The sequence below is a fragment of the Pygocentrus nattereri genome, chromosome 28 (genome assembly GCF_015220715.1).
Source record: "Pygocentrus nattereri isolate fPygNat1 chromosome 28, fPygNat1.pri, whole genome shotgun sequence".
In the NCBI taxonomy this organism is placed as follows: Eukaryota; Metazoa; Chordata; class Actinopteri; order Characiformes; family Serrasalmidae; genus Pygocentrus; species Pygocentrus nattereri.
The window spans coordinates 7,579,216-7,604,561 of NC_051238.1; the positions used below are offsets into that span (position 1 = coordinate 7,579,216).

General features: G+C 40.1%; 1 protein-coding gene and 1 long non-coding RNA gene across 6 annotated transcripts in view; one reads left to right on the top strand and one right to left on the bottom strand.

Moving 5' to 3' along the window:
- The window catches only part of plxnb3 (plexin B3), a 152,827-nt gene that overhangs the window by 10,398 nt on the left and 117,083 nt on the right, over positions 1–25,346 (bottom strand). For all 5 annotated transcript variants that reach the window (XM_017719454.2, XM_017719453.2, XM_017719452.2 and 2 more), the window contains exons 8-25: positions 23,958–24,066; positions 22,643–22,751; positions 22,124–22,249; positions 21,681–21,797; positions 21,277–21,367; positions 21,003–21,169; positions 19,807–19,958; positions 18,786–19,028; positions 16,080–16,256; positions 14,614–14,773; positions 13,460–13,696; positions 11,844–12,002; positions 9,927–10,075; positions 8,219–8,319; positions 7,853–8,070; positions 4,173–4,351; positions 3,907–3,973; positions 2,474–2,620 (exon numbers count right to left, since the gene is read on the bottom strand). In XM_017719454.2, coding sequence (XP_017574943.2) covers positions 2,474–2,620; positions 3,907–3,973; positions 4,173–4,351; positions 7,853–8,070; positions 8,219–8,319; positions 9,927–10,075; positions 11,844–12,002; positions 13,460–13,696; positions 14,614–14,773; positions 16,080–16,256; positions 18,786–19,028; positions 19,807–19,958; positions 21,003–21,169; positions 21,277–21,367; positions 21,681–21,797; positions 22,124–22,249; positions 22,643–22,751; positions 23,958–24,066 — 2,708 coding nt within the window. The remainder of the gene's footprint in view (positions 1–2,473; positions 2,621–3,906; positions 3,974–4,172; positions 4,352–7,852; positions 8,071–8,218; positions 8,320–9,926; positions 10,076–11,843; positions 12,003–13,459; positions 13,697–14,613; positions 14,774–16,079; positions 16,257–18,785; positions 19,029–19,806; positions 19,959–21,002; positions 21,170–21,276; positions 21,368–21,680; positions 21,798–22,123; positions 22,250–22,642; positions 22,752–23,957; positions 24,067–25,346) is intronic.
- Positions 1,421–9,274, top strand: LOC108440544. The gene is made up of 3 exons (XR_001858861.2): positions 1,421–1,716; positions 3,918–4,030; positions 9,190–9,274. It is a non-coding gene; the product is annotated as an uncharacterized LOC108440544 (long non-coding RNA).

Below are 25,346 nucleotides of genomic sequence, written 5' to 3' on the forward strand. Positions count from 1 at the left end.
CTTCTGCCTTTCGGTCCACTCTCCTCTTCAACTACACTCTAAAAATAAAGGTGTCAAGAAAAGCTATTTGTATGATGCCACAGAAGAATCACTTTTGGCTCCCTAAAAACTGTTCACATTACAAGCCTCATTGCTCAAATCTGATCTCTCTGACAGGGCGGTTCACACTCGTTTAGGTAAGTTACTCAAATCTGTCATGAATGTGAACAAACCAGCATCCTCAAACGACCCACATGCGCACATCTTATTCAGTAACGTCACGTGAATAAATCACTGCATCATCAGCACAAATTAATGAGCAGAAAGAGCTTCACTATGCAGACCATTAACTCTGATCAGCTCTCAGCTTCATTATTAGAACCAGACGAAGGAGAAAAAGGTGAGATGAGCTGATTTTCCACCGTTTACAGGCCTTAGCTTCCGTTCGGCGCTGCTGCCATGGTAGCGCTGAATGATGCCGCACGCGCAGTAGAAGTCACAGGGCTACAAATTGGACACGTATCCGATCTAGGACCACATATGAAAGTGGCTCAGGTCTGATTGGAAAAGATTAGATTTGTGTCCACACAGCCCTAAAAACATCAGGTCTGAGTCACATTAGGGCAAAAAATTTGATTTGTGCCACTTCAACCTGGTAATGTGAATGTAGCCAAATTGTGAGTGGTAGAAGCTTTTAAAGTTTAAAGGACCTCCACATAACGAAAAGGTTCCTGGAAGAACACAAACACTTTTTAGATTCTTTAAACCTGGGAAAAAAAAAAACAAACAAAAATGTTTCCTAGGGAACAGAAAGTGTTTCTACTAGGGCATTGCTCAAAGAATTGTTTGTGGCGCCTTTTTTTTTTAAAGAGTGTATCACAATATCTTAATGGTTTTGTTGCATTAAAAAATAAGTCAATAAAAAATAAACAACAAAAGATTTGTTAAAACAGACTGTTGGGCAACCAAATACATTTGTCATCTCCTACCATTACCCTCACTGACCAAATAGCAGATATAAAAAAATCGTCATTTATGTCCAAGTTCTAGTTTCACCGTTTTTCTGTGCTTCTTCAGAAACTGCGTCCAACAACAGCACAGCAACCACATCAAGATCTTTGTACAGAGTAACAAACACAGAAACCCCAAATATCACATAGACATATTTTAATGTGAAACATGGCTGTTCACGCTCTACTGGTGTTATTACTGTTTCCATTTGAAACATTAGATGCTTTATCTAACCAGCTTAAAGGAACGGTTCAAAGAAAAACCTAATTTACATAATTTTTTGTCAACTGCCCAAAACAGGTTGTGTGTCCCAAGTTTGTTTCTTTAGTTTTGCAGTAAAGCTACAAGACTAATATTGTAAGTCCCATGTCATCTAAAAAGACTCTGACTTGACTGACTTGCATTACTTTTTTAGCTACATAAGCCTCGGTGCTCCAGTGAAAAAAATCCAGTGAATACCTATACGTCTTATTCAGCCTAAAACTCCTGAAAAAAAAAGTCTGGCCAAAAATCTGAAAAAAGTTATATAAGTGTCTAAATCTAAAAATTAATAAATCTTTCAGTAACAATGAAAACAGGAAACGCTGATTCCCGTTTGTTCCCTTCAAAACTACTGAGCTGCTTAGCGGAGACACATTCAGTGTTACTGTGAGGGACATCAGACAAGTAACTTATAAGCTCAAGTATCAAGAGAGGAAACAACAGACAAGAACTTCTCCATTACAGGTTTGATACCATTTAAAAACATAACATCTTGTTTGATATACAGAAGCAGAAAGTCCCTGTGAGTAACCTGATGCCTGCTGTGGTCTCAGTTTTTGAAATGACAATTTTAATAAGAGCCAAAGTGCAAAGAATGACTAAAAAAAGAATGTAATTCTCTGCATTGAATGACCAACCATTTGGTTATGTTGAGGATGTTGTTGAGGATTAGCACGTTCTGTAGACTGTAAACTGTTTTTAGTTATTGTCTGGTCAGTTTTGTCCTATTGAAAGCAGATGGTATCAATAAGTGTATTTTCTTTATTCTCTTGTAGTATTTATACTTACTACTTTATACAAAACCATGTACGACACAGCAAATGTTTATTTTGCATCACTAGAAAATAGTCAAACTTGACTGTTCAGTAAATTATTCATTTAACTGTGAGGTTGTGAACCTCTAATGTCTCAACCACCAGGGGGCGGGGTTTAATGGGTTAAAAGAAATGGCTATACAACTTTCATCAGAACGGAAATGGAGGCATGGAGCAAAAGAGTGTACAGTAACTACGTTTAGTCTAAAGTCTGAGATTATAGAGAGAAAAGGGTGGAAGAGAGACATTGAGGTAGCATGTTGGTTGTCATGCAACCCACAGCTAATCAGCTTCAGAAAACTTCAGGTACTCTTACAGCCATACAGCGGTGTTTCTGGTTCTGATTAAGAGAGAGAAAGACTGAGAGCCAGAGAGAACAATACAGAGAGAGAGATAAACGCACTTACCATGGAGCAGTAATCTATGTCCTCTCTGAGCAAATGGCTGTCGTTAAGTGTGCGCTTGGCTTTACCGGTCACAGCGTCCACTGGGCCTTTGTCCACCTGATACTTAATAGCTCTGTAGAGCATATACAGAGGCTCACCTGCCACCTCCTATAGATTAGAAACATGCTTTTAGGCTGGCTTTTTGTTGTGATCCTTTATTAACCATCTTTAAATGTTATGGGTTTGTTTCTCAGACAGGGATTAAGCCTAGTCCTGGGATACACAACATTTTGAATAGAGATTTTCCATTAAAAAGAAAATGAAACCCAGAATAAGGCTTAATCCCTGTCTGGGAAACTGTTCCTATGTGTATTTGAAATTTGATGTCAATGTGTTTTCTGATTTTGGCCCATCTTTAATGGTTTTATGTTTTAAAAACGATTCTGACTGCTTTGGTATCCGTGTGTTTATATGCACTCAGTAATCAGATCATAATCGGATTTCTGCAGTTATCAGATTATTCAAATGGTTATGTAAACACCATACGCTGACCTAGAAATCTGATTAAGAAATCTGATCTCATTTTCTAGATGATGTATGTTCATATTTTCAGGTAAAGTCCGCAATGTTTAAAAAAAGCTGCAGCATGAAGTTCTAGTTTTATGTTACGTTTATGTCACGTCTTCTTCTGTGAGTTTATTGGCAGAAATCTGATTACTAGCTGTGTTGATTGGATTACAGACAAAATCTTATTGTCTGCAGTGATCGGATTATTAAGTGCATGTAAACACACTCGGTGATGTTTATTATTATTTTTATGTGAAGCACTTTGAAATGTTTCCATCAAGTAAAATGTGTGATATAAAGTTACTGCTAAACATCAGTTTTCAAAAATCAGTATTATACTGTATGTTAATGATCAGTATCATAACAATAGTATAATGACCTTTAATGCACCCCTATCCTAGCCGTACAGTTTATCTCACCCCTGGCCTACCATTGCACTTCTTCTTTGTTTCACTCCTTGGCCCCCCAGTACATTTCTCCTTCTTTGACATATTAAGACAAGTATACAGATGAGACGCTGTATTGTTCTTATGATATACTAAGACAGGGAGAGCTGAGGGGGGGCCCTTAGGAGAAGCATGACATATGCGCTGGCTCATCATGAGGTAATGGGAGGTGTCGACTCATCTGCCAACTGGAAGGGGTGTGTAAATCTAAGGCGTGTAAATCTAACCACTAAAGGTACAAAAGCAAAATACGCCAAGTATACTTTGAGCATTTTCGCCTAGACTATGTTCCCTTGCTGCAAGAACAAAGACTTCAAAGACAACGATGATCTCAGGCTGATTATTTAAAAAGAATTTTTCTGTCATGTGCTTCCATCAATCATAAAACAGTATAACTGTCACTGAACAGTATCAAATGCATCTAATTATCTTGCTCTGTACCTTGAGGAAAGAGTAGAGACAGATGGACATCCAGTTTGTGAGCATCTTCTCCACCACCGTCTCAGTCCTGCAGTAACCAACATGGAGAAAATGCTGTGGCATTAAATTCTACTCAGAATTTGAGGTGAGCCACAAAATCAGATGAATCAAATCATCGGATGGTCGATCAATCAGTCTATCAAATAATCAACCTATCAAGTTTCTAACTGATCCTAATTAGCACATTAAGGGGAATCTGAAGATGTACACAGGTTTGTATGCTGTACCTGCGCAGCATCAGTTTGGGGTTCTTGGCCACGTACTGCTGCACCAGGTCCCCCAAAAGGGTCTTCATGACGTCGGTGAAATATTCCAGTTTATCGTGGAGTGCCATGGTGAGGAGTGAGGCTACGTAGCCACGGTCGCGCTGGGAGAAGTTCTGCTGCTCCTCCAGTGTGTGGATGAACTACAGCCAAAACATGAACAAAACCACAAGCCCATTTCCAAAAAAGTTGGGACACTGTGCAAATAAAAACAAAATACTGTGCAAATCATTTAACCCCTATATTTATTTGAAAATAGTACAAAGACAACATATCAAATGCTAAAACTGAGAAATTCTTCTTTAAATTTTTCTTAAAAATATGCCCATTTTGAATCTGATGGCAGTACTTTCTGAAATCTATGACATTTTTCCTTAATGTAGATTCACATTAGTTCACATTAAGTTTGCATTAAATTGCCTCAAAGTCAACCTGAACCAGAAACCACACATTTTCCTTCCGTACTGTGACGCATTCCTGAGTGAAACACAATCTCAAAGTTGCCCTCTGAATTAGTTGAGCATTTTCTCTCCATAACAGTTGAGGTGGTGGGAAGTAAAACATGTTATTGGTTAATATTAGCATTCCCCACTTACTGGCGCACAGTGAAGTCATCAACAAATCGGAAAACAAAATAAAAACTCTGTCTTAATGGACAATGACATGTTGAGTTGGGCCTGCATTTAATTGACCTGCATATTCATACAAATTCGCATTAAGTGACCTTAATGACCCAAAATATATTATACAGATGGAGTACAATAACAAAATGAAGAAATCTGCTTTAAAGTGCCCATATACAACATTTTTCCAATATTTCAGAGCCCACATTTGTGTGGGTTTGTGTACAAAAAGCAGTCATGATTAATTTTTACATGATAATTTTCCCCGCGGTCAACTTGTGACGTTTGTGTGGGTTTTTTCCCCCAATTCTCTCCCAAATTTACTCATATCTAATTCCACCCACTAGTTAGGACTCCTCCAATCACACAATGCCAACAGCACTAGGAGGGCGAGGCTAGCACAGGCTTCTTCCAAGACCTGTGATGCACCACTGCATCTTTTAGAACTACTGCCAACACAAAATCTTGGACAGCTGAACACACTTAGAGGAAAGTGCCAACTGCCGTTTCTGTTACATTAGCTATCAGACACCTATGCTGGAGAATGCGATACGATACGATACCAGCGATATGAGGCCTACAGTGCTCTTTTGGACTCCCAGCCCCGGATGGCTGAAGCATCACTGATCAAACTCATGATCTCCTGGTGATAGGGGCCAAGGCTTAGACCAGGAGTGTCCAAACGTATTAGCTAAGGGCCAGTGTGGCTGCAGGTTTTCATTTCAACTGACTGAACAAGTAGAGTCAAGTGTCATTCGTTTGGAATGAAAACCTGCAGACACACCAGCCCTTCGCAGATAAGATTGGACACCCCTGACTTAGGACCACTTGGAAGCCTCCATTTGTGTGGGTTTGTACACCAAAAAAGTCCCAATTAATTTTCACCTGATCATTTTCAAATATCTCTATGTCTTAGAATAAACAAGCTGTTGTTCCTACTGTGCTTTTAAGACGCACATATATAAATGAGCTCTGTTCTGACTGGCTTCTCTCTATTGCGCCTCATTCAAAAAGCAATCCAGGCTGAAACAATCCTTAAATGTGAACAAGCAGGGCTAAACTGCTCTAAGCTGAATAGGTGGATATATATTATATACACACACACACACATACACACACACACACACACAGATATATATATATATATATATATATATATGTGTGTGTGTGTGTGTGTGTGTGTGTGTGTGTGTGTGTGTGTGTGTTAGTTTCCATATGTGTACTGTATGGACTCAGTAATTTTTTTCTGTTAATTCTGTTAAGAGAGGCCTTTTAAATTACTACCATCAAAAAATCAGAGGTTTATCTTTATATTAATTCACAAATACTGACCTTTTAGTTGCCTTATTGTTTCAAATACATCTATTCTGTCCAAACTGTAAAGCAACCTGACTCCTGATGACCCTATGCTCTGCATATGACCCTATGCTCTGCACACCTGATCCAGCCCACAAGGAGCTCATTCAGTAGCTAATGAGTTGAATCAGGTGTGCTGGATAAAACAAAGCACAAAAATGTGTATAGTGGGGGGGGTCACCAGTGCTGGAACTGAGAACCACCGCAGTAAAACAATGATTTTTACAAACAAGACAAAACAAAATAAAATATTTGAAATTGGCTTCTTTGCTTCATGGACTGTCGGGTCAATCATCTGGAGCAAATCAAACCACCAACCCACTTTCTTTTGTGTTTTTAAGTGTCCTTTTGTGTTTTCCTTTCTGCCTGATTGATGAGAGATGTCCAGTCTGGCTCAGTTTTGTATGAAGGCCTTGTGCAATTTCACCGAGACAATTCCCATTAAAAAGGGTCTTGAGTATTGCATCATAAATAAAATACAGCATTTATAAAAACACCAACACAGGACAAAGAAAGCCAAACACTTGACTCAATATTGGGAATAAATCTTTAAAATGGATGAAAGACTGAAGCCCGAACTTCACTCTTTTTTGTTTGGGTGTTTGGCGGTCTTATCATCAATAACTCAGTGAGAGCGAGTGGGAGAGTTAAGTCAGACTTTTCCAAACAAAAACACTTCTGACTTCAAACAGACACGGCTCCTCATTCAGTTTGATGTGAATAATAAAACCTCTGTTTATGCAATCGGCTGTTGTTTACTCTTTGAGGCAAAATAATGTGTCTCAGCAAACATACAGACTACCAAAGCAAGACATTGTCCCTCCAGGAATAAAGCCTTAAACAGCCTCAAAAAGGCTTAGAACTATGTTTAAAAGGCAATAATGCAGTAGCACTGCAGGCCTTCCAGTACTACTCAATAATTCACAGCAGCACTCCTGTTATGATTTAAAGCCAAATAGCCAAAGGGGGAGTCTATGAAGCCAGTTAAATGTACTGTTTCCAGCTAGCCTTGCACTGACCCCAAAACTGTCACTCTCATAAGTACATAACTTAGTTTCATACTAATATTAATAATATTAGTTTCATACTAGCTGGGTTCATACTTAGAACTGTGTTCAAATGATTTATAGTAGTTACTGAATAAGTCTTAAGATTGATAACTAAATATTAATACTAGATTTTAAAGGGTCCAAGATGACCACAAATGAGCTGCTAAGCAGGCAGAGCATTGCTGATCACCATAGATGCTTGATAGGAGTAGGTCAAGACCAGATTTGGTAGATTTTTCATATTTTGATTTGAGACGACCTGTGTTGTAACTGTAATGATGTAAATATCTGGATGCTGATAATTATACATGGCTCATTGTGCTAAACAGCCAGTTGCCTCTTATAATGTAGCACTTTATTTGATTATAAATTGCTTTAACAGGCAATACTTCTGTTATTTAAGAATTTAAACTTTTACTAAACTTTATTAACTTTATTTTTTTTACTTATAATCTCGACATCAGCTAGGCTTCTGAAAAATACATGCAAGTCTATAGCTCCGAGCTAAAACACCTGCCTGCTGAGCAAAACTCAGACTGAGTCAGATTGCTCAAAAGCTCAAAGCCAAGGGGAGAGAGAAATAGATGGTGAAAAAGAGACAGACAGAGAGACATACGCGTGTGAGGAAGAGTCTGTTGTTGAGCAGGTTGTTGAGCTGACCCAGGCCCTGCTCCACTGTCTGTCTGCGAGATTCTGGCAAATCCAGGTTCTGACTCAGTGGCGCCCCTCTCTGACCAGGGAAGAAAATGCGCTCTGCATACGTGCGGTAGTCCAAGAATGGAATGCATGGGCCCCCAACATCACTGCTCAAGTCCATCATCTCAGTCATCAGATCTGGGTTTAAAAAAGAAAAGACTGCCATCAGAATGCAAAAGGCTCTCAGTTCATCCCTGATAAATGAAATCCAGCAGGTCAGAGCTTGTAAACTTCTGCATGTGTGTGGCAATCTGAGAGAGAAACCATAAGAAATACAGAAGCACACCTGTGAACTCTTTCCTGCACTGGTCTCCAACGTTGATCTCCAGGGTTTCCAGCTGAACCAGGACTTTTTTGTAATCTCTCATTGCCTGTTTACTTTTCCTCCTGCATATAAAGACCCCATCATCATCATAATCATTATAGACTGCTTTCTAACACACATCAACATAAATAAGCAGACAAAACAGAACAGATATAAATAGGAACAACTGCGAACAATTCCAGTCATAGAGGGCCACAGAACTGTGTTTACACCAGCTTTGCCCAAAGAGGCGTCAGCAAATGTTTGAATTGGGTCACCTGAAAGCACCCCTAACACTGCCACCCTCCTTGTCCAATCAAAGACCCAACATATACACAATGAGTGATTTGTTCCAGGCTGAGGCCTAGCTGCTGCATGTTGCTATGACAGAATCCACTGTTGTAGGCCTCTCATTTAAATACAGGCTTTTAAATCACATTTATAGCGATATCTTCAGTGACTTCGTTGTTAAAATTAGCTGGACAGTGCTCCATTGTAAAAAGAATCCACAAGCTATTTGAATGAGAACAAGTGACCGGACTGCAGATGGTGGTGAGGTGGAGCTGGACGTCAAAGGCTAAAATGTGTCCCAGTGGATAACTAATGGGGGTGTTTCACACTCTGTAAACCCAGCACCATATGAACAAGAACTTATTTATTTATTTTCAAAAAATGAGTTGATGAACTGTGAGCTAGTTTGAAGAATTTATTTGGTTGCAGATTTCTCACTGAGGCTCCCAAACCCTGCATGCATTTATTACATCAGCGGTACTCCTGATTTAATTTAATGAGTAATTGATTAACCAAACCAGATGTTAGATGATGAATACAAATATTACTGGGCTGCTATGAGGAGAGGCCTGGAAATGATTAAATAAACACATTGACAGACACACACACACACACACACACACACAAACAATTTCTAAACTGCTTATCCTTCTGGGTCACAGGGATGGGGATCTGGAGCCTAACCCAGCAGTCAATCGGCAGAAGGCAGAAAACACCAGGGAACTCAACGCAGTCCCTGACATGGATAAAATTAGTCCTCATTGTATTAGTATTGTGTTAAAATTATTTGTATTAATTAATATTATTTGTATTAATATTAGTGTTTGTCTGAGCAAATAAACACCTACTGCTGAGAACACCCAGAAAGTCATTTTCTCAGGTGACTAAAACTTTTGCACAGTACTGTATACACTCATGGAACATGCAGAAACTGTTGCTCTCACTGGACGGTGGCACAATTACTCGAAATCCATTTTTTTTTTGTTTAACAGCCAAAAAAACAAAGTATAAGGTTATTAAATGGACTTTATAATAATTAATGACCCTTGTCCCTCACCACAAAGCACAAGTAGCACATAAACAGCTATCAGCCACAAGCTAGGAATAGAAGAATAGAAAGAATAGAATATTCACTAACATTATGAATGCAATCAAACCCCAACTTTCTCTACATATGCCAGCAACATGTGAAAACATAAGGCCAACGTTGTTAGCTAGTCAGCTTTTCCACGTTGGACTACTGATCCACTGGTAAACATTGAATTAATTGTAAATGAATGAGTTGAGTTGGGTGTGTTGGAGCAGAGACAGCAATAAATTATGCAGCGGTGTGTTACCTGAAGGCCCCTGTGTACATATATGCAAAACACATGAATGTATGTTTGAAGTGTTTCCGTACCTGTACATGAGGATGATGACGAGGACGATGAGAACGACCACAGCTGCTCCGGCCGCCAGGCCCACCTGAGCCTCCAGAGGCATGGTGGAGTGATTGCCGATGTCATACTGCACTGTTCCCAGATTAAACTCCAGCCTCCCCATCACCACCTGAGAGACAGACACAAGACCACACATGCTCATATTCACCTACAGATGTGCACACACAAACACATCTGGACACAAAATACCTGTGCACAAACACATACAAACAACTTGAAAATGGGTCAACCGATGCACTGCCAAGCTGAAAAAGAAGGTCCAGAGCATCTCGTTTTTTTCTTGTGGCTTGAACTGTGCATGTAGTGTGCTAGACACTTGGTTGTGATCGTGTTATGTACACAGAACATGAGCTGCATTTGATTCAGAGGGCACTAATAGGCGGACCTCGGTCTGAACCTATAACCGATAAACTACGGAAAATGATTTAATTTCGACAGGGTGGTCCTATTTTAATCAGTGCAACACTTCTAGCCTTTATGGTACAGCTTTAGGACCCAGGAGACTCAGAGACCAATTACATATGATATAAATATCACACGTGACACTACTCAGCCAATCAGATCTGTGCATTATGATGAGCACTGAGACTTGAGTGACGCACACATGAGAGGGACGAGGAGAGAAACAGCAGTCAGAGAAGAAAATGAGTCAGAGGGAAGTTATTTCACATGGCGTGATCTAAAAAGAGAAAACTGACAATAAATATTGTTGAAATATTACAGAACTACACTTTATTTGATTTAACATTCATTTGTGAACTGTATAAGATATTGATATAACTACTAGGCTACTTCAGTAAACCGTATATGGCACTGAATCATAAAGTTAGACATTATGATGTTCCAGACCTTTGCTTGACGAAACTCTCCCTAAATGGACCTTATTGAAATTTAAATAAATACCCGATTTGATTGGTCTAACTCATCCATAGGCAGTTCACAATTGTTTTATAAGTAAACTGTTAAGATGTGAAGAAAGTCATTCAGAAGGTTTGATGTGAAATACATAATCATAATCCGATGTCTGAAGTGTTTGTCTTTCAAAGCTACATCATAGGGAGCTATAAAATGAAATGGTTACCAATATGTAGCCTGATGCATGAGATATTGTTTAGTGATTGCTTCAATATCTGACAGATTTTTAAAAATCTATTCATAGCAGAGCGGTACAGAGTGGTGATGGAAAATGTGCATGAATGTGCTATAGATGGTTCTATATAGGGTTCTATGTAGCACCCAAAGGGTTCCTCTATTGTTACAAGCTTGAAATCATAACAACAAAAGAATGCTTTTCAAAAAGGTTTAAGACAGAACCATCTACAGCGCTTTGTCCATCAATCTGAAGAACCCTTTCATTATGCAAAGTGCCCTTTAATCATACAAATGGTTGTTCGAGTGGCCATGGTTCTATATAGAACCATTTTCTTTACTAAAGAACCACTGAAAACCCTTCAGAGTGTACATACAAGCCACTCTAAGGCAAATTAGTAACCAAAGAAAAACACACACACACGCGTATATGAAAGATGTGTGTAGGTTGATTGGTTGTTTCAGATAGTAACAAAAATGACCACATTTGCATTGTAGACATTGAGACCCCTGGTTCTGAGTCGGTAAGTGTCTCTACTACTCGTCAAACTACATCCAACACATCAGACCACTCTGAATGCCGGAATTATGAAGTTTTTTTTTGTATTCATTCATTCAGTTTCTATGCTGCTTCTCCCTCAGCATTGCGATTTTTAAATCTGTGGAATTCCCCATTAAAAGTAAAACTCTGTAGATAATGGCTGTAAGTAAAGGTTCAGCTTTTGCGATCTGAAAATTGCACTTTTCATATTTCTATGTAAAAACAGCCCTAGATTGAAAGCACTCACCTTTAAGCTGGGCAGCTCTTCATGGTCCATACTGAGTGGCTGCTCTTCTGGTGGTTCACAGTACAGGTGAGTATCATCCAGAGTCTTCACATCACACTCTTTATCTCCCAGCCAAGCCACAACCTCATCCTTGCTCATTGCCTGAGTCAGATACTTTCCCTGCATGAGACATACATAAAAAATACATCACCCTCACACTAACATCATTCTACTGCATATCACTCCTCAAATAATCACTCACATTTTGATTCTAAACTGCACTACAAACAAGCACTCAATATTCAATACAGCACAGCAGATTTACATCAACCTGGATATCAAAATACATTAAAATATGTCAGCTGAACATCACATCACACTCAGACTCTCAGCCTGAACATCAGCACAAAGTATGTCAGCCTCAAAGTTGAAAGACACTTTCTGTTTTCTCACCAATACAAAGACAGCACCCCATAAATTAGATTTACTGTCATTTTGATTTCATAACTTCCCCTTAAACACAAACTGCTATTTGAAATGCACTGCTCTCTGGTGTGCTTTTACAGTGCCTGTGCATCGATAATACAGTCATATATCTCTACATGAGCAATCAAAGCCAGCTCATTCACTCAACATCACTCACATTATTTAATATTTATGATTACGTTAAATATTGATATGTGCAAAATTAACATTTTTTTCACCTCAAACTCCAACCAAGTGGTTGAAAGTAAGAATAAAGTTTCTCTTTTGGGATTTGGTGGACTGAGAAACACTTTGAACTACTGATGTAATCACCCTTTCATCAGCACGATCCATCAGCTGGTCAATCAAACAGTAGGGGCTCCATGGTCAGCTTTCTTTAAGCCTTGTGTAGTGTTCAGGTCTGTGGGACCCATTTTTAATGTTTATCAAAAAAAATGATGTGATTTATTATTGTTTCAATCTCAAATTCATTGTTCTTTGCTCATTTTCTGTGAAGAACATATAAAATAACCCATTTTCAGTGTCTTCACACTGTTCACCCCCCACATATTTATATTACATATGTGGTGTTGGGTGAACCCGCAGAGAATAAAACGTGTGGAGGTGCTGTGTCCTTCACTGTGTTCTCCTCCTACATGGCCTGCTGTAAGTGTGTGTGTGTCTGTGTGTGTGTGTGTGTGTGTGTGTGTGTGTGTGTGTGTGTGTGTGTGTGTGTGTGTGTGAGGGTGGACAACATGGACAGACTGCTGACTGGCTACAGCTGCTAAAGGAGAACCCTACGCTGGACACTTGTGATATTTTAACCCTCTGGTATTTTTACATAAATGGTTATGGCTGTATTGATTTAAAAACAGTAATGTGGTGGGTCGACCAGACCACTGAGTAACAAACACATAACCACACAAGAGTTAATTATGGCCAAATTAAAAGGCTGAAGATAAACGGGCAAGATTCCTTCAAGGATTACGACTAAACTAAACTGCAGCGCCAATGGTGAATACAGCCACTTCAGGAAGGAGAAATGGATATAAATGGAATAAGAGCTACAGTGATAATTGCTAAGGTAATGCAATGATTCCACTCCATTTGCTAGGTCCTCTTAACACTTTCTGAATGTAAAAATACCTTCTTACATGATTAATCAGCCTCACCTCGACAGCGAGGACTCCCCCGGGTTTGAAGCGGATCGGGGACTCGGGGTGTTCGCGGTTCAGTGGGTATAGCTCTGGGTTTGGGTGGTATGTGAACGGCGTCCCTTTGATACTCTCAAAGTCCACATGCACGTTATCCATCTCAAACCACACTCTGACCACACGGCCGTCCTTTGGAACCGATGGACTCTGACAACTCATCTGCTCCGAGCTGATGCTAACACAGAGGTCTTTTTTCTAGGAGGTAGGGAGGGAGAGAGGGAGGGAGGGGGAGGCAGAGAGAGAGAGAGAGAAAAATAGAAAAGAGAGAAATAAAGTAAGAGATAAAGGGTAGAAAATTAAGAGAAAGGTAGAGAAATAAAGAAAAGACAGATAGAAAAAGAAAGTAGAGAAATGGAGAGGGAGAGAGAAAAAGAAGTACAGACAGAAATGGAAGAGAGAAAAAAGATGGAGACAGAAATTTAGGGAGGCAGAGTGAAAAGAGAGAAGAAAGAAAAAAGTACAATAGGTAGAAGAGAGAGTGAGAGAGAGAGAGAAAAAGCAGAGAAAAGAAGGACAAAAAGAAAAAAGTAAGATAAAAGGGAGTGGTAGAGAAAGAAAGAAGAAAAAAGGAGAAAAGACAAAAGTAAAAAACAGAAGTAGAGTGGAGAAGGTGAAAACAAGTGAGAGAGAGAGAAAAATGAATGAATGATGAGAGGAATGATGAGAGAAATGGGAGCGGGAAGAGAGAAAGAGATGGAGGTAGAGAAAGAAAGACAGACAGAAAAAGAGAAATTGAGGGGGGGAGAGAAAGAAGTAAAAAACAAGACAGAGAAAAAGACAGAAATTGAGAGATGCAGAGTGAAAAAGAGAAGTAAAGAAAGAAAAAAGAGGATGAAGAGAGACAGAGAGAGAGAGAGGGGAGAGAGAAAGAAAAATAAGAAGAGTAGACAGAGAAGTAGAGGGTGAGAGAGACAGAAAAGGAGACAAAGAGAGTTGAAATCTACTGTTTACAATACGGTAGAAAAACATGCCCTGTGATTATGAATTATGATTCACCAGCAGCTATAAATGAGCAGCGGGTGCTTCATGAGTTTCACTGTGTTTGCGTCTAAACCAGTCTGGTGGCTTATTTTAACTCTGGGCATTCCAGGCATTCATGAAAATCAATGTACCGTTGCCATGGTGCTGTTCGGAAGAACATTCCGGGCTGCGACGTGACTGTATCTCCGCTTCCTTACCAGGACATTTCCCATCAACTCAAAGAGGATGGACATCATCGGCTGCTGGACTACATCGAGGTTACGTCCGGTTACTGTTATATTCCGTCCACCCCTGCAAAAAGTGTAACATTCTGTAATAAGTACCTCCAATATTACCTACAACAAGAACTATACATGTCGAACAGTAATTTATAGAGCTGTGAAGGACTGGAATTCCCTCCCGGTCTTCCTGCTTAAACCTGAGGGTGAAATGTTTAAAACACTACCAAATTTAAAGATCTGTTAGGTAAATAGGTCCTTGCCAGCTGGGCCAGCTGCCAGCTAAACCAAGGCCCAATCCCATTTCTTCTTTTTACCCTTACTCCCTGTTTCAAGGGTCACCTTGCCCCTTGGAACTGAGTTACAATGAATAGCGGCTGAAATCTTCCTCTATGAAATGCGACCCTCAAATAAACAGAGCAGTACTTCATTATCATCTACTACCGCTGATCTGTAGGCGACCCTGCCCGTCTGCAGTGACAGCAGAGGAGGGTAAAGTTCAGCAACTCACTGCTGGGCTTTAGATTCATTTAGGGCATTCATAGGCCATCAAAGAAAGGGGTGAAATAATGATTTATTACCACCCACCCCTAATTCTTTACTGATATGAAGCTGAAGTCAGCTACTCGTCAGCTTCTTGTTCGAATTTTCCCGTTTCACCTTAAATGGAGCAGCAGCTACGTTCTGGCGCTTCAGGAGTCGGTACTGCTGGACTATTTATGGTGGAACAGGAAATTTAGCTAGATACTGAGATGTTAGCATACTATGAGCCTTTTCTCCTGTTTGTCATAAAGAAAAGGACCATAATACATTGACATAACATTAAACTAAGATAATACAGTGGTCATCATAATTTTTAACTCACATTTGTGTGGCCGTCTCGCTGGTTTTCCTTTTTTTCCTCTCATAGCACTCTGTTTGGAGTGTGGCTCTGAAAACCATACAATCCTAACACTTTGCCCTACCCCTCTACCTCAACAAAAATAGATGTGAACGCGCAAAACAGAGGCCGAAGGGCTAAGAGGTAACTTAAGGGCAAGGGGTGAAATGGAACTGGGCCCAAATGACTTTTCTTTAAGTGTAATTTTTCTGTTTTCAATCATATTTTTTACTGTTTTAACGTTCTATTATGTTATTTTGCATTTTTCATGTGTCTTGTTTTCTCTCATTTATTTTTACTTGTGTTTTGTATGATTTATTATTTTGTTATATATTGTATGTATAGTGTGTCTACTGGACCTCAGGAAGAACAGTGGCTACCGCGATGGGCACAATTACTACAGTCATGAAAGTCAGTCTGTAACTCTCCAATTAAAATCCTCTGCAAAATTTTAATGACATTCTATTCAAAAGTTTAGTACTTCATAAACGAAGCGTACCCATAGAAGCTCTCTGCGGGAGCTGCGCCAGTGATGACTGGGTCCTCCAGATAGTGAAACACTACATTATGCACAGTCCTCTCTGCTCTTCCAAACAGCACTCTGACAGACACTCCTGCAGTCTGGTTTGAGTGGCTGGTGCGGCAGACCAGCTGAGTGTCACTCACGCCATCCATTCTGTGAATTATAAAGAAAAAACAGCCAATAAGCTGATGACTCTATTATCTAAAGCAGCGTTTTTAAACAGTTTTTTGTGCAGTTAAATTAATCTGGTACACGGTTTCTTGTAGATAGCCATAGAGCTTTGGCAAACATTCTTCTCTCTTCACTTTACAGTACTCAAAAGCTTCTGCTGTCAGTGCTGAAACCATGAGAGCAAACAGAGCTTTGTGTCCTCAAATTATTGACTACAGTTGTAAGCACATACAGCTCTGTCTATGAATCTGAAGTGAAAAACCACAAAAAATTTACTACAATGAGGGTGAGATATCTTCAAATCTAATAACAGGCAAACAGCAAATTACTGATGTCGAGACAATCTATATTGAATGCTATACTAATAATACTAGCAACTAAATTAATGTGACAAGAATAAAATACACACAAAATGGTTTAAATGGTTAACTCTTCTTGGACAGCTTTTCTGACTATATAGATTGGTATTTGTGTCTAATGCGTTACCCTAGTGCAGAGTTATAGTGTAGTGGTTAACACCTCTGCCTTCTACACTGTAGACTGGGGTTCAATCCCCAACCTGGGTAAGCTCCCTGCACTATACCAATAAGTGTCCTTGGGCAAGACTCCTAACACTACCTTTGCCTACCTGTGTAAAACAATCAAATTGCAAGTCACTCTGGATAAGAGCGTCTGCCAAATGCCATAAATGTAAATTTAGTTGATATTTTCCTTTGAAAATACAGGTGCTCTCAGTACATCCAGGAAAAAAAGCAATGTTGAGGGGGTAGCAGTTTAGTTTTGTATGTCACATATGAACATGAACGTTTTAGCTTTCAGCTGCAGAACATGCCTGAGTTCACATAGCTTACTTATTTGAGGCCTTTGGACTGTACAGTAAGCCGTTAGCTATAACAGATAAATGATTTTGGTATTTAAAATTATGACAGTGTCAAATTTATATTCCAAATCCATCTAATGAACTCAAATATTGTGTAGAGCTGTTCTGGTAGCAAACAGCATTCTACTGCAGTAGCCTAAAGTATCCCATAGTTTTATTCTGTTGTAAAGAAAATTGCTGACGTTGTCAAAAGAAAGTTGACGCATTCCGCTTACAACATGTGCATACAACTTCATAAAAAGCTGATTTAGCCTGTACAGCGGTGCACTGTGTGGAAACAACTCATGGAATCGACTGTTGTTTTCAGAATCAGAGTTGACTCACAAAACAAAGCGGTTCATGATGTAGCTGGAGATGAAGACCTTAACCTGTGGAAAGACTTTAACCAGCTGACATGCAACAAACATGCTCTTTACATACTATTTACGACCTGAGTCATTTTTCAGTCCGAGAACTTCTGTAACAATACTTTGTCAGTCATCTATCCAAAAGGGCTGTATAAATTCACTAGTACAATGCAGCAGACAGCAAACTGCAAACTACCTTGGTCATTCAAATGAAGGAAAGCTCTGCTCTCTCTGTTAGCACTACAAGCTTCCGCTTAGCGGGAAAACCTACACAGAACCACAAAGGTTCACTCCTGCTCACTGAAGTTAAGAGGATTAACCTCAAATCTGAGCAGGTAACCCAACGTTTTTGTGTGTGAACCAGTTAGCTTAAGCTACTTTTGCTCCATTATCCTCTATCCACTAACTTCTGGTGCTAACGTTAGTCACAGACACAAGTCCAGAGGATGAAGACACACATTTGAGCATGAAAGTAAACTGGTGTTGGAATAAAACAAAGACAGGATCTAACCTGTCCTGTCCAGCCAAGTTATCAGCCTGCTTTGTTTTCTGATTATTAGAAGAACCATCCACTAAACATGTTTTTAGGAAAGCTAAAGCAGTGATTTTACAGCATCCCATAAAGAGTCTTTTCTGGCACCTTTATTCTAAGAGTATAATCAATAAAGTCGACAATGACATTACACAGACGTAAGTTTGAATGATAACGGCGGCAAGGGGAGAAGAAACATGGAAGGCATAATAGTTGAATTAATCAATTTGCCCTTTTCAATTCTAAACTCAATGAAACTCTTTTTAATTAAGCTTGAGCCAAAAAAGTGTCAATTTCAGTCTTTTTACTATTTTTTCCATTATATGTCACTTGCTATTGTTACATTTGATATGCTAAGACCATGAAAGCTCAGGGATTTTTATTTAATTTGTGCCACAAATTGCTGTTGTATACTTCACGCTTCATACTTCAGTCGCCTTTTACTGTCACCTTTTACTCCAAGGAAACAAACCTTAGTAATGTGAACTGTTTTGAATGTGCGCTCAATATGTGAGTTACTCAGAAACATCCAACAACAAAGGTACCAGTTTCACATGCTGATCCATTTTACTGACCGAAGTGGACAAGCACCCACAGTACAGGGGCAGATTTTAAGAGTTAGACAAAAGCTCTGAATGGTTTGTGGGTGACGTTACGTTTGAGGGACTTAAGCAAGAATACTAGTTAACTAATTATAAAAATAATCTCAGCCCCAGTCTGCAATGAGTGGAAAATGAGCTGGTAGTACTTACATGTGGCAAGGCTGGGAGCCCACAAATGCACGTAGGTCAGTACTCTGACCAGTGAGGAGCCAAGATCCATGCACAGTGATCCTGGTGCCCCCAGCCATGGGACCTTTGCTGGGAAAGATGCGGGTCAACTGTGGGTCCTGGTAGGTGAAGGTCTGAGGAGACTGACCTGGTTCTGAGTTACCCACGGTTACCAGCACAGGACCAGCGGTCACCTGCTTGGTCGGTTGGAGCTCACACACGATCCTGAGACACAAACAATGGGTGAGTGTGCGTAGTATCATCATCTCCTACTGTCGTGTCCTGATACCTACTTTATACTAGGAATATGTGCTTAAACAAATTTTGATATCTTAGGATCCTTATAAGTTCATGAATGGATATGCAGTTAACCACAGAGAAGGAAAGAACAACGCTAAAAAAATGGTGCTGGTGTTGCACAAAAGTTATATTATTCAAAAATAGCCAAGTCAAATTGGTAGGTTTTCTTTTCAGATGAGTAATATTATAGAGATTGTTTCAGACAAGCTAATGAGCTAAAATTACAGCTAACAGGTAACACTGGATGCTGACTGAAACTTGTCATCTTCTACAGATGTTTTTCCTTCTTCATGGACGCTTCGCCATAACTTAGTTTTGTCAGAGAAATATCTTAACTGTTTCTGGAACTGAACATCAGCCTGGCCTATTTATCTCTAAAAGCTGTGCTATCTCTGCTTTTATGTCCTTAACAACGTGCCTACATTAAAGCACTTGTGTTTCAGAGTATGCGTATTTACTCACAAAGTTTTGCGATTTTCTTGAAATATAAAACTGCCATTTGACTGAAATGTTACTCTGTGTATTTGTGAATCCTCCTCTGATGATGCTAAATGAATACCCAAATTTCAGTATTTGAATATTGGCACCTTGAAAAGTTCACATTCCTAGTCTGTACAGCACTTACTACTGACGATAAGAAATCAACCACTATAATGACAGGTAACTACTGTCTGTGGTGGTAGTACACCAAAAGGAGTCGTACTGGGTGGATATGCGGTAGGCCTCGGGCAGCGGCCTGCAGGCGACTCCAGCCACAGTCACTCCACCCTGGATGTCCTGATATCGCTGACCCAGGTTAGAACCCAGAATCGTCAGCAAAACCCCCCCCTCCAAAGGACCAGTCAGTGGGTGGACCTGAAAACAACACGTACACATGAAAATACATAAGAAAAAAAGCACAAAATATACAACAGATTGGCAACAACCAAATATAGCATGCGAGTGTGTGTGTATGAGTGCAGTGGAGGTGTATGAGTGGGTGCTTGAGTATGTGCAATTACTCGGGTCTAAGGTGCTGTAGGTCTCCCTGGTCTTGGAAAAACCCTAGTACTGCATATTTTACAGTTATTCCTGCTTTAACACAACCACTTTAACTCAGTGAGGAGTTATAAATGAGCTGATTAGTTGAAACACATGCAATGGGAGCAGGTACAAGAAAGAAAGCTGGCTTTTTGTTCAAACTTTCCATTCCACATTAACTACAGCAGCAGTTATAGCCTGGCAACTGTACAGGCGCCTGAATGTAACTGCTACACCATTTAAGGTGGAAAAGAAATTTCAAATAAGAACTTCTGTCAAATTTCTCAAGTCATCTTACTCATATACGTGTTCCATATACTTGTCCCTCCCTCCGATTTTTGATCTCCCAAACGTGTTTCAAACCAGTCGGAATTTATCAAATGTTTGATTTTTTTAATCCCAATTCGGAACAAAATCTAGCGTAAACAGGTCAACGACTCCTGTGTAAGTGGACTTACAGCAAATAAACAAAGAAAAATGAAACAAAAAAGTCACTCATGTGCAGAGTGAAGCTTTTCAATGAACTGAGTTTAAGGAAAGAGCACCATCGAGTTTATGTACCTAAAAAATTCTAAAATTACCTCACTGATCACATTTTTTAATCCATGAGCCTCAATTAAACATGTTTACCTGCTGCTTCTTTACTGTGTCTGTGCAAACTGCAGGAAAGCAGCAGCAGCCGCTCCATGTTTGTTTATTTTGGTCTCCTAGTAACTGAAGAACGTGTGACTTGAGTTTGCCCAAGTTCAGTGAGTTCTGTTCAGTTTTTGTAATCTGTTAGGACAGGGTGCTTCTACCATGTGCAGTGTTGTGGTTCTCCTTCATAGTAAACGGCAGGAGACTGATAGATTTGTGCATGTGTGAGTGATAGCAGTGTACCTCTGTGATGAGTGGTGGTGGGCAGGTGTCTACAGCGGCACTGGGGCAGGACTGGTTGAACACACAGCCTGGGGTGTCCCCTCCACACCACACACAGCCATAATCCTCCGACACAGCCCGGCACTGACTGCAGTCCGACTGTCCAATGGAGCAGTTATACAGCTTCACTGTTTATATATAAACACACAAATGCGATAAGAACATCACACACGCACTGAGAGCTGTAGTTAGTTATTAGATACAGATGGAAAGCCATGTAGGCCAGGGTCCTTACAGCGCAGGTGTGGAGCTGAGTCTATGCGCTGAGCGCCTCTCTGCAGGTAAATTGGAGCCAAATACTCCAACTGCTTCACTGTGTATGTAAACTGCACACAAACAGACACAATAAGCTCATCTCACAAAGTACACAGAAGTATATAATTAATCTGGTAATGCTGAGGGAAAAAACAGCTATTTCTGCTTTTTTATTCAGCAACAAGATTTTTTTTCCAATGTTTTTATTTTAAGTCAATTTAATACATATTTAAATTGCTCTGATTAAACTCACTAGTTAATCATCAAGCACTTGAAAGCTGCTGAAAGCACGTTAGACCTAGAACACTACAAAGCTGTGGTGACTCCTCAGGCTAGGTTCTGTATCCCTGTCAAATTGAAAGTTGGATTTATTGATGGAATTACCTTGTGGGCTGCACACTTGAACACACGTGAGCCTGTCTCTATGCTGCGGTCCAGAGTGGCAGGTAACATCAGCTCCTGACCTTCAATCACCACCACACACTCATAGTCTTTCTCATCCTGCACAAACACATACACACCTCATGATTCAATAACAAATGCTTTCTAGCTTCCAAGGTCAATATGTATAACTAACTGGCCCAGTGCATTCGCAAGCACCATTTTGAACAGAGGAGGTTATGTTATGCAATTGGTATGAGCCGAGACACCATAAGACACACTCAATAAAAACACATCTAAAAAAGGCTTCTATTATTTAGGGAGTTACGATTACTGAGGGTTTAGGAGATTAAGATACTACAGAAGTTGACTCAGTGCAGTTAACTTGAGTGGTGGCATTGACACTAATGAAATCAAGAAAAGAACAAAGAGAAGAGCTGCCTGACCTTAAATATGTCCAGGTTCTTGCCCTGAAGTGACAGCTGTGTGTTAAACCCAACTGGAATTAATGGAGAACTTTCCAGAGCCCACACACACGGACATGAGTCTGCACCATGGGGCTCTCTCTGCTCCTGATATACACGCACACACACACACACACACACACACACACACACACACACACACACACACACACACAGCAAGAGAGACTGTGTTTATTTAGAGAAATTAAATGTTTATTAAATGAAAATGATGGCGAAAGAAACAAAGAAAGAAGGAAAGGATAAGAGAGACACAGAAAAAGAGACAGGGAAGAAAGTGAGTGAGAGAGAGATAGAGATATAGAGTGTGACCAAGAGGGAGAGCGAGTGAGTGAGTGAATGAGTTACGGAGCAAGTGAGTGAGTGAGTTAGAGAGAGAGAGAGAGAGAGAGAGAGACTAAGTGAGTGAATGAGTGGGAAACAGAGAGTGAAAAAGAGTGTGACTGCGAGGGAGAGGGAGTGAGCAAGTGAGTGAGTGCTTACTCTGCTGTTGAAGATCATGTGCTGTTGGGGGCAGGTGTGATTGTGAGTGCAGAGTTCATCTCCAGCGCACCAGTGACACGGCCACACACTGCTCACACAAGCCATACACCTGCCGTGACAAAGATACCCACACATTGATACATCTGTCACACACCTGCGGCGGGAGATCCCGTTTACACACTCGCCAACCACCTGCAGCACCAGCTATCCACTTACACGCTCAAAGATTCACAATGACCGCGGTCAATAACTCCTAGAGTTACATTTACTCTTTAGAGCTAAATGTGATACCATTTAGCTTCAACACATCACCCAACACCCAACCCAGAGTGGAATGTTTCTGTATGTTCTTAAATGGTCTTCATTCACAGAAAGTAGAAAGTCATGTGCATGTCTGTCAATTCTGCTTAATAATTCAAATTTCATAAATACCTTTTACCAGAGATGCGAGCCAAAGTTGAATCTCAAGTCTCGGGTGTGCAAGAGCAAGTCAAGTCTTTCCCCTTCACTAAAAATCTTTATCTAAATTACACAGTAGTCAACTGTTTCAAGTTGTTCTGTCGATTTCCTTTATAAAACACCAAATACACAGTATGTATTGTCCATTCAGCAGAAGGTTTTTCTATCACACTTAAAAAAGATGGTTCTTCAAGGGTTCTTCAGTACATGCAATGGCTTATGTAGAACTCATGGATCTAAACAGAATCACTTCATGCTTAACTGGCTCTTTGTATGGTGGAGAATGTGTTGTATGCCTCTATGTAGAACCTTTTTGAAAATGGTTCCAAGTAGAGTTCTTTTATTGTTATGATGTCAAGCTTGTAAAAACAGAAGAACCCTATACAACAATTTCTTCATCAATTTGAAGAACCATTTCACCATGAAAAGAACCACTTAAGCATGAATTTGTTCTACACAGAAGTCATGGTTCTAAACAGAAGTAAACAAACTTTGAAGAACCAACTTTTTTAAGTGTGCAGTATGAGAGGCAGTGAAAGCTACAGGAGAGCATTGTCATAGCAAAATGTAACATTAGAAACTAAATAATTTTATCAAGTGGAATTATCTTACTGCACTGTCAGATACTTTTTTGCTAGAAAGAAGTAAAACGATCTGCCAGTGTAATAAGATGACTTAAGTTAAAACATCTAAAATAGGCTGAATAATCCTTTAATATTCTTACGACAGCCTAATGAGAAATATTAGATACACTACTTACACTTAAGGCTACTGGCATGACTTTCTGCAGCTTTGAGTTTGCTGGGCATTAGACTGTATATAGACTGATGTTATGTGCATTTGTGTGTATGCTTACGGTGAGGTGGCATTGAGTCTGCCCACAGCATGGCAGTCATAGAAGGTGATGTTAGTGTCGGATATAGTCACTTCTCCAAACATCAGTGCCAACCTTACAGTCATATGATCTAGAGGAAAAAGAAAAGCATCAACATAACAAAATAAATAACTACCACCACTATGGCTGCACACAATTTATTGACTGTTAACTATTATCATACTATTGGCTGGTAAAATGCTCATATAAAACTAGAAAAGTGCATTTCCTGAAGTAAACGTGGAATGGTTGCGCAGTGGTTAACTTAGAAGTCAACAGGAGGAAGGAGGGCGAAAATGAATGGGACTCTATGCAGAGAACGAGGGATGAAAATTAGAGGAGCGCGGGTCAGTGTTGCTTTGATATAGAGCATGGGGACCTGCCCTGAGTGAGTACGCACATTTTTGAGGCTGTTGGGCCATGGAAAAAACAGGGCTACGGTTTGGCCGAAAATAAATGGGAAGAACGAGGGATGAAAAAACAACACATAGAGGAGCTCAGGCTGTATGGCTGTGGATTAGAGTTCAGGTGCCTGCCCTTAATGGTATGTAGTATATGTATGTAGTAATAGATTCTGTGGGGTAGAAAAAAATGAATGTGAATCTATGGGAGAAACGAGGGATGTAATAAAATGACAAACGGATGAGTGCAAGTCAGATCAACAGTGAATTCATGCTTGGGGCCTGCCCTGAGAAAGATTACGTGAAACGTTGTCATTAGGGCAAGCAGATGTACCGTAGATTGGCATGCAATTTTACACCCCATTCATTCTCTATGGGGAAAAATTCTGCAAAATTCCATTGCTACAAGGAATCCACAAATCTGATCAAAAAGCTGTACACAAGCACGCATCATACAATCAGGCCCGGACAATCTGGAATTGGAACGTGTTCATTTCTCAAAAATTGCAGGACGTGTTATAAAAAATATTGACTTCAAATATCTTGGGTCAACCATCCAGAGCAATGGACAGTGTAGAAAAGAGGTGAAGAAGAGGGTGCAGGCAGGATGGAGTGGAGATTTTCGTTGGGAGTGATAAGGCTGGACAAGATTAGAAATGAGCAGATCAGAGGGACAGTGAAGGTGGAGCAGTTTGGAGATAAAGCCAGAGAGGCCAGGTTGAGATGGTTTGACATGTGTTGAGGAGGAATAGTGGATATATTGGGCAAAGAATGTTGGAGATGGAGCTGCCGGGTAGAAGGAGAAGAGGTAGACCTCAGAGAAGGTTTATGGAAGTAGTGAAGGTGGACATGGAGATGGTTGGTGTAAAAGTAGAGGAGGCAGTGGATAGGGCAAGATGGAGGCAGATGATCCGCTGTGGTGACCCCTAAAGGGAGCAGCCGAAAGAAGAAGAAGAAGATATGCTCCAAA